Source organism: Drosophila arizonae, chromosome 6 (genome assembly GCF_054131065.1).
Source record: "Drosophila arizonae isolate 15081-1271.41 chromosome 6, UAZ_ARI_1.0, whole genome shotgun sequence".
Lineage (NCBI taxonomy): Eukaryota > Metazoa > Arthropoda > Insecta > Diptera > Drosophilidae > Drosophila > Drosophila arizonae.
Window position 1 is genome coordinate 1697940 of NC_142926.1, and position 10174 is coordinate 1708113.

The 10174-nt window shown below is 35.4% G+C and overlaps 1 protein-coding gene and 1 long non-coding RNA gene across 11 annotated transcripts in view; one reads left to right on the plus strand and one right to left on the minus strand.

Annotated features, from left to right (window-relative positions):
- The window catches only part of LOC108617802 (uncharacterized), a 47329-nt gene extending 41326 nt beyond the window's left edge, over positions 1 to 6003 (plus strand). For 6 of the 10 annotated variants that reach the window (XM_089472882.1, XM_089472875.1, XM_089472872.1 and 3 more), the window contains 2 exons: positions 5280 to 5510; positions 5737 to 6002. In XM_089472882.1, the coding sequence (XP_089329008.1) occupies positions 5280 to 5510; positions 5737 to 5899 (394 nt within the window). In that variant the 3' untranslated portion in view covers positions 5900 to 6002. Of the gene's footprint in view, positions 1 to 5279; positions 5511 to 5736 lie in introns of those variants that run through there. The other 4 variants (XM_089472881.1, XM_089472879.1, XM_089472877.1 and 1 more) reach the window with 3 other exon arrangements.
- On the minus strand, positions 1406 to 3465 carry LOC149268339 (uncharacterized). The gene is made up of 3 exons (XR_016270820.1): positions 2740 to 3465; positions 2124 to 2653; positions 1406 to 1999 (listed from the first exon to the last, which is right to left on the minus strand). It is a non-coding gene; the product is annotated as an uncharacterized LOC149268339 (long non-coding RNA).
- Positions 6004 to 10174: the final 4171 nt, after the last annotated feature.

Below are 10174 nucleotides of genomic sequence, written 5' to 3' on the forward strand. Positions count from 1 at the left end.
GATATTAACTTTCGCGGTTTGCCAGTATACATATATACAAAATTTTAGGTCTCTGGCATCAATAGTGTCCAAAATATAGCAGAATTTAAAAAATCAGTATATCATCATTTTCGATTTGCCACGCACCCAATAGGTGTAGACTTATAATTTTGTCTTTAGACTTTATAGAATCATAACATTAACTGACAGGCAAAATTTCAGCGCTCTAGCTGTAAAACTCTTGGAGATACAGTTTTATCCGATTTGCCACGCCCCCAATGGGCGTAGATATATCCGCCATAGCTCATGATCTGGGTGGTGGATGCCGATCTATATTCAAAATTTCAGCTTTCTAGCTCTTCAATTAATATGATTTCTGGTATATCGGAAAATGCATTTTCCGATTTACCACGCTCCTAGTGGGCGGATCGGGAAAATTTTAACACTTTATAAATCGGAGATATATACGAGTATCTGTTCCAAATTTCAAGTCTCTAGCTTCGATAGCGCCGAAATAGATTGCGTTCATACGGACAGACGGACGGACATTGCACAAAACCCATATACTGATTCACTTTCGTGAATGAGTGTAAAAAATTTTTAACATCGGAGATATATCATATGCTTTTATAGCGATCTTATACATTTCACTAAAATAAACAAAATTACATATTATTTTAGAGGGAACAGAAGATGCCATCAACGGAACAAATTTTATTACAATTTCGAATAAATTAGGGTAGATACTTTTTATACCTTTCCAAAAAGACAAAAGGTTGCTTTCAAATGGGGTTAATTGCATTCGCAGATAATGATGTTGTGCAAAACATCGATGCATCGTTCAACATCGGTATCAGCGAAAACATCGGAAAAAATTGGTAATAAAACATAGATGCATCGTTGATTTTTTACATCACTAGGTTATATTATATATTTTAATACGTACATGCACGCTGCAAACCAGTCCATACAAAAGTGACCGATTGTATTATGGCACTTATGTATGTATAGTTGCTATTGTATAAGCAAAATGCTGCTATTTGGAAGAGTATTATACTCCTACGGGTAAAACTATAACCTAGATTTTTAAAGCAAGAATGCTGAGCTAATGCTACGATTCTATAAAGATTGATGAAACAAGTAAGTAGGCTTCAGTAGAGACTGATATTCTAATCATTCTGCACTTCTTTTATGCATATTATGATAATTCACTTGTTGAAAATTGTCGACGGACAATCTTAACGAAACTTTCAGAGCGTGGTCAAAGGTTAATATGTGTGTACATTTCAAAGCACAAGTCTCTTGTACTTGAAATACGTTTTTTATAAATCATATATATATAAATCATATATATATATATACTAGCTGGCCCGGCAAACGTTGCATTGCCCTCTATATTATTTCTAGGTAAAAAATTGTTGAAAGCTATGTTGTTCAGGCTGGGATACACTGATAAATTTATTAATCGGATTTTCATTCAAGCACCTTGTTGTAAACGACATTCTTCGTTTTTTGGTCGGGTGCAAGAACAAATAATGCGGATCGTTTGCCAACACGTGAGCATGCCACGTACAATTGACCATGAGAAAAACACGCATTTTCTAGATTGAGGCCACAAATAGTCAAAGATTGGCCCTGTGACTTGTTGATCGTCATGGCGAAGGCAAGACGAAGCGGGAATTGAATTCGTTTAAATTCAAAGGGCATATCTGTTGAGCTCATCGGAATCCTAGGAATAAGAACTTCCTCATCTTTAAATTTTCCTTTGAGTATCAACGCGTGAATCACATTGCTCATCAGTTTTCTTATCACCAAACGCGTTCCATTGCACAGTTTTGGTTGGTTTAAATTTCTAAGCATGCAAATCATGGAGAATTGCTCTTTTCATAGCTGTGTTCATTTCTTGACGCCGGTCAAGTTGTTCTTCCATATTGCCCATGAAGTATATTTGCAAGAATTTTTGCTGCGCATCTTCAATAGGTTGCAATGATCCAATGCGATGGCAAATCTGGCCTTGAATCTTTAAATTCAAAGCCATAGTTATAGTTATATTTACAAACACTATTTACAGAAATCTAACAAACTACATTATTCAAAATTTTTTTTTGGCAGTCATAGAAAATAAAATTTTTAACGTAAATTACCTTAAATATCCGTCTCCAATATTTTCCGCCCCAAATTATGTCATTTGGAAACAGGCATTGTATTTTTGAGTGTTCGCTAGAAAATGTCGTGATTCTAGTGTTTCGCCATAAAGCAGGGAACGCAATGGCTATGGTGACCGCTAATGGCAATGTCACTTTACCACTAAGGCAGCACAAACCGGGCGTTTCACCAGCAAACTTCAATGCGCCACAATGCTAGCAAACAACGTCCATTGGACCAATGCAAACTAAACGATTCAAGCTGTAATCAATGGTGCAATCATATCGAAACGCTGCTCGATTCAAATCAATCCTTGAACCATTTCTTATTGCCATTTCACGGGCTGCCTCTCTTTGAGAAGCACGAATTAAGGCCCTTCTTCCCTGGGTACTAACGCGGAGCCTTTCTCGGGCGATTTCTCGCTCTTCGTCAGATAATTGACTCGCGCTATTCCGTTGCCTAATTGCATTATGGGTCCGCCGGGAAAGATTAGATCTTCTAGGCCGCGGCATTTTTATTAACAGTAATACTGCCCTCGCACAAAACCATATAAAACAATCGAGAAATATAAATATAAATAATTTACACAAATTTATGTTTGAGACAAACAAATACCTGAACTTTTGAGATATTTAGCTTTTGTAAAAGTCCAAAAATACAATTTTTAATAATTAACTTTTTTTTTTTTTAATTTCGAATTTCGAATTTTGAATTTTTTATTTATTTTTGATTGTTAGGTTTTAATCTTTTGATTTTTTTTTTAATTTTTGCATATTTTTGATTTGAAATATTTATAAAGTTTAAAAGTCCGAAAATATAAAAAGCCAAAAAAACACTTTTTAATAATTACCTTTTTTTTTTTTTTAATTTCGAATTTTTAATTTTTTATTTATTTTTTGAACAGTCAGGTTTTAATCTTTTGATTTTTTGCAGATTTTTGATTTGAAATATTTTTCCTTTTGATTTGAAATTTTTTTTTTTTTTTTTTTTTTTTTTTTTTTTTTTTTGAATAGTCAGGTCTGCTCGAGGTCAGGAGACCGTAGACTGACTGACTACATTTGTTTATTTACTTCTACACTATTGTCAAAACTGTCACTGTTACCAAGCCTACTGGGTATAAAAAAAATTTGAACATTTGGGGAAAAAACCGCGTTTTTCAAGTATTCGGCAAATTTTTTCAGTATTTTTAAGACCCTATACTAAACTCGTTGCGGAGACAAATCCAACAAATCAAAAACCATGAAAATTGGTTCAGCCCAAATCAAGTTATAAGCAGTCTTCACTTTTACACAACTTTCTTTTATATATATAGATATATATATATATATATATATATATATATATATAAATCTGTAAATTACAAATTATTACAAATTATTATTATTATTATTATTATTATTATTATTATTATTATTATTATTATTACAAATTATTACATTATTACATTATCGGGCCAGATTATTGCCCTGATAAATATATTTTATGTGGTCTGCGCAGTGCGCACAAAAGCATTATACCCTGATTTCCCATTTTCAATTGGTTTAGGGTAACTAGCTTTCGATAAGGTTTTTAATCGATAATAAAATAGTTAGTTAAAAGTCGTTACCGATATTCAGACTCGCTATGCGCGTAATGTACACGGACCTAGGAAACAAAAATTCAAGTCTAGCTCTTATATCTTCAGAGATTGACGCGTTCATACATACGGACGGACGGACGGACAGACAGACGGACAGGGCCAAATCGACTCAGCTCGTCGCTCTGATCAAGAATATATATACTTGGTGCCTTCTGCCTACTTTTAACAAAACCATTATACCCTGATTTCCCATTTTCATTAGGTTCTTGGTATAAAAACTTGCTTTCGAGAAGAGACGACGGCTAAGTTAATACCGGGAGTGGCTGACGTATTGTCACTCTTTGTTTGAATAACAATTGGAGAAAAATCCAATTTCTTAACAGGGACTTCAATTTCTATTCGCAGCATCAACATGAGAATCAATAGATTCTTGATCAGATGATGTTGGATCAAGTGAATTAGGGGCTGATGACAGTACAGAAGGGGAGGGACGAGCAAGCGAATTAGAAGAGAAAGGAGTCTCCAATCGAGAATGAGGACTTTCAAAGTAGAACTGATTTAATATCGAAAATATCAAAATATTCCTAAGGATCAAGAAAGAATAAAATATCCTTGTTATGCAACTCAATAGAGGATGCAATCCGAAATTACAGAGTATTATTCAATGTGCGCCACGAAGCAACTATTTTTGGGTCAGCTCACCTGCAAAATTTCAGCGTTGCAGATTGATACACTTTTATATGATTTGTCACGTCCCTAATGGGATTAGATATTTGCCATATTTCAATATGACATACCAGAAAATGCATTTATTGATTTACCACACCCTTACTGGGCAGATCGTAATAAATTACATTCATATGGACAAACGAACTTTGCCGCAGTCTCGTAAGATGCCCACAGGATTTGATATTTCAATATTCGTTCGCTTCTTTTAGATATTAGATAAATATATTAGAGCTAGGCTAATGTCAGAGTGGCCGCGATAAGTGATGCGATAATATGGAGCGACAATAAGCGAGAAAGGTCTACATGTACATATTTACATGTAATCACTTAAAACATATCATAGTGCAAGCGAAACGAGAAGAGAGTCAAAGCGAGAAATAAAGCGAGTTGCAAGTTGCATTCCTGAATCGTTTCCTCACTATATCGCATGATAAGTAGTAGGTGGAATATATTCTTTTTGGCAATTCAAGCAATATTTCTCTCTTTCTTCCTGACATGCCATCGCTTTGCATATCGCTGCGATAATTATCGCTTAAAGCATCGCATCGCTTATCGCGGCCAGTCTGACATCAGGCCTAGAAGCTTAAGCAATTGATAATTGATTTACTGTTAGCCTCTATCGATGACCCAATAACAATTTTTGACCTCATTGGAAGGTCGCACAACGAAGAAGAGGAATTGCCAAAAATGATTAATTCTTTTTGCTTACGCTTAATCCATTTAAGTGGGAAGTCAGGTTATAGTGGTTTTATGAAAATCTGGCTGAAGGATTTATGGGATATTGCAGTGGCGTAGACACATCTAAACCACTTTTACTTGATTTTTATATAATTTCGAATATTTGCAGCCGATGTCGTCAAAGTAGTAATTTTTGCGAGGGAGAAGAGTGTTACACGAAACCATCTGCTTTCACCTATAATTTTATAACATTTGTGTCCAAATTAATGATACCGCCAGATGGTAGAACAATATTTACCCTCCGTGGACCCATATGGTATGACGATATTGATTTTGATCTGAAAATAATAAGAGTTCAAGCAGCACCAAACATTGTAAAAGCAACAGACAGTTATTTTGAGTAAGTATATACTCGTATACAAATACAAAGAATTAATATATCAGACAATTATTACAATAAACTACCAATTCAAAAATAAGTGCATTTAGATAAAATGCAATAACAAATTATTATTTAAAAATATAACGATAGTTACAATTCTTATTAAAATATTGTTTAAATATACTTAACATGTATTATCAAAAATAAATACATTTAATAATCCACCATATTTTTCTATTTCTAGTACGTTGAAAAGCAACAATCAAGTGAATGTGATTTTAAAAAAAAAACTCGAGGGGCCACAAGATGTTGAACTTGATTTAAGTATGACGGTATTTACCAATGGAATGCCTCGTGGGAAAAGTGTTGCCAAACTGTTCCTGTTTGTTTCCCAATACACATTTTAATGTATGACAATTTTCGATCTATAAAATGTTGTTGCAGACTAAAGCTTAAATAAAAAATGTTAATTTTTTCATAAATTAATCAGAACTAAAAAATCGTCTTTTTATTATACCCTGAACCCATTTTCAATGGGAAATCAGGGTATAATGGTTTTGCTAAATGTATGTAACAGGCAGAAGGAGGCGTGGCAGACCCCATAAAGTATATATATTCCTTATCAGGGCGACGAGCTGAGTTGATTTGGCCCTGTCCGTCTGTCCGTCCGTCCGTATGTTTGAACGCGTCGATCTCAGAAGATATGCGAGCTAGAGTCTTGAATTTTTTCCTAGGTCCGTGTATAGCACGCGCATATCGAGTTTTGCTTTAAATATCGATAAATTGCCTCGTTATTTTGTTATCGATTAAAAACGTTATCGAAAACCAGTAATAAATTTATATCTCCTACATCTTTAAAGCTAGAGTCTCCAAATTCGTTATGTATACCAATATGCATTTTATACAATTTCGGGTTTTGTCAAAATTTACCCCCCACCTCTTATTCACCCCCTCACCCTCACATTTGTAAAAGGCGTATTTCAAATACTAGAGACTTGTGCTTTGGCAAATACATACATATCTATGATATAATCATAATCTAAAAGTTTCATGAAGAAACTACATCCACAAGAAAAGTTATTGAACAATTAAGTTCCCTTAGTAAGCCATCACTGCAGCCAATGTGTGTTCTGTGTGTGTGAGTGTGCGTGTGTGTGTGTGTGTGTGTCTTGTGTAAGCAGAAAGACGCGAAAAATGATTGAAACAGCTATTGCTCGAAGGGTTCAGGGGATCTCGTAGCCGGGCACTTTCGACTAAAGCTTTCTTACTTGTTTTTTTTTTTTTTTTTTTTTTTTTGTGGGTCCTATTACTTGAACAACTTGACTTAATAACTCTGACTGACAAAATACCATCTATTTGCTTGAAGTTGACATCGAATTATTATTTATTTGTTGCATGATAATGTGAATATTTCAAAGAGTAAAGATCAAAAACCTAGAAGGTCGAAAATGGGAAATCAGGGTATAATGGTTTTGTTAAAAGCATATAACAGGCAGAAATAGGCGTGGCAGACCCCACAAAGTATATATATAGCTCTCTAGCTCTTATATCTTCTGAGATCAACGCGTTCAAACATACGGACAGACGGACCCAACCCATTTTCAATGGGAAATCAGGGCATAATGATTTTCTTAAATGTATGTAACAGGCAGAAGGAGGCGTGGCAGACCCCACAAAGTATATATATTCTTGATCAGGGTGACGAGCTGAGTCGATTGTTTGTCAATATGTTTGAATCAAATGAAAAACATTGTAAGGACGTGCCAATTTCTAATCATTTAAATAGTCACTTAAGGTTTCGCTAAAATCTCAGGTTGAACTGTTCATTTAAAAAGCGACTTACGTTTTTTGTAGCCTGCGAACCTCTTGGTGGTTTTGATTGTCTTGAAAACTAAAATCAGATTTAGCACCAATCAAGAGCGAAAATGCATTTTCCGATTTACCACGCTCCTAGTGGGCGGATCGGGAAAATTTTAACACTTTATAAATCGGAGATATATACGAGTATGTGTTCCAAATTTCAAGTCTCTAGCTTCGATAGCGCCGAAATAGATTTTGTTCATACAGACAGACGGACAGACAGACGGACGGACAGACGGACAAACGGACGGACAGCAAGACGGACATTGCACAAAACCAATATACTGATTCACTTTCGTGAATGAGTATAAAAATAACATCGAAGAGGTTTCGAATCTCCCCTAATCTAACGTAACTTGCGTCGTCCTTAGCACCCGCGCCACAGCTTTGCTTGACCAGCTCTCTGCGTCCGTAGCAACAGAATAATTATTAATGACGTCAAATTTTTTGCCATCTGGTAAGATTCCTTTATCTGTGCATTTATGACCTAAGAATGTCATCTCCTGCATGAAAAATGAACATTTTTCTGGATGTAGTTTCAGATTATGTTTTCTCCAAACATTGAAAACAACTGTTAAGTTTTTAATAATATGTTGTTCAGAACAACCAATAACGATTAAATCATCCATGTAAAGGAAAGCTTGTGTGGTCTCTAGACCTGAGAATGCTATTGTCATCATTCTCTGAAAAGAATTAGGCGCTATTTTTAAACCAAATGGTAGTCGCGTAAAGCGATACGAACCATTGTTTGTCGAAATAGACGTTATATCTCTTGAGTTTTCCTCAAGTTCAATTTGATGGAAGCCTGACATTAAATCAAGGCATGAAAAATATTTTGCTCGATCCAATTGATCAAGAATATCGTCAATTCTGGGTAGTGCAAATTTATCGGACAACAATTTTTTATTTATTTGGCGATAGTCAAATCGCCATTTTTTTTCTTCAGTGCCAGGAAGGGCCTTTTTGGAAACTAATAAAAGTGGGCTATTATAGGATGAAACAGACGGCTCAACAATATTTTGCTCAATTAACTTTCCAACTTGGCGCTGGATTTCTTCTATTTGGCTATGCGGACATCGATAATTTTTCACGTATACTGGTTCATCGTCTTTAAGTCGCAATTTTGGTTTATAAAAGTTGTTTATTGTGATTGGTTCGGTTTCAAGTCCGAAAACATCACTATACTGGGTGCAAATTTTCTCAAGTTTTTCTTTAAATAAAGGTGGAAAATTCTTCTTTAATTTGTTAAGTACGGACTCTGTTTTATTATCTTTGGAATTTTGAACTACATTGTAGTTCGAAAGTGATTCAAATTTCAAATTATCTATGTTTACTATTTGGTATGTACTGGTTGTATTTAAGATTCGGACAAAAGCATTCTGGGCTGTTGTAATTGTATTTGCAACATAGACACCCGGTTTAATTTCCGGATTGGGAATTAAAATATTTTCTTCGACTGAAGATAATTCTATTTTGCGAATCACCTGGATCTGGCTGGTAGAAGGGTTGAGTTAGTACCAAAATTAAATGTTATTGGAACATAAATGGGATACGTTAGGTTTTGTGGTCTAATTATAAACCAATCTTCTGAGCTATTATAATCTAGTCTGCAATTAAATCTTTTAATGAAGTCTAGTCCTATTATTCCATCGTATGGGATTGCGAAGTCTAAACGAAGTATGTGAAACTTGTATGGAATAATAAATTTGTCTGTTTGTAGTTCAATTGAGGCTAGTCCCTTGGAATTTATTATTCCTTCTCCTATGCCTCGAATGTCTATGATTCTATTGGTTTGGATGTCATGAAAAACATCCGAATTTTCTTTTATATGTAATTGAGATATCCGCACCTGTGTCAATCAAAAATGTTATTTTTTTCCCGAAGCTTCCTTGACAATTCTTACGCTATTGTTGTGACCTCTTGTCGAGTTGCTACGGCCTCTTAAGTTGCCTCTATATCGGCCCTGTCCTCTAATATATGTGTTGTTAGATTGGTAACCATTATTGTGGTTATTACCTCGACTGGGGTAATTCCCACGGTTACCCCTGTTGTTCTGTCTCTGGTAATACAGGGCAGCATTTGACTGCTCTGTTGCCTCAGTGCAACTGTTGACAAATTTGCATACGGCTTCGTTCATGTTATTAAACATTCCCGCCTGCATGATATGTCTTACCTTATCTATAGAGCAGTTTTGGGTCATGGCTTTTACAGCTAGGGTCGTACTATATCTGTTTGCCAGTTCACATGTTAAGCCATCGCTTATATACGCACCCTCGAGAGCCTTTGCCAAAATTGCCACCTCTTGAGTGTACTGATTGGCTGTCTTGCTCCTTTGCTGCAGGTTAAGGATTTTTGCAGATATTACCTCTACAGATTCTCCTTTAACTGACTTTGATAAGCTAGCAATAATAGCGGAAATTGTCTGCTCATTACTTATCAAATTACGTGCGTGACCCTTCAGTTTTGTTTTTATTAGGTTTATGGCGACTGCTTCGTGGCTGCCCTTTAGGGAATCTATAAGTTCCAAAGCATCCACGAAACTACGTAGACTTTCAGCTTTTCCATCGAACTCTGGCATGAGCGATGAAGCTAACTTTAAGAAATCTACGACAGTTTGGGCCATAGTGTCTTGCGATATTTTTATATCAATTTCAGACACATGGAAAGTAGCGGGCGTATTAAGAATATTCGGTACGAATATATCTATTTTGTGCCTTTCCGAGATGTATAAAAGGTTTTCCCTCAGCCTTTTAAGTACATCAGTCACTTGAGTGTGGTGCAGTTGCGTAAGTCTTGGTGTGTTATCAAAAACTATCTGACGA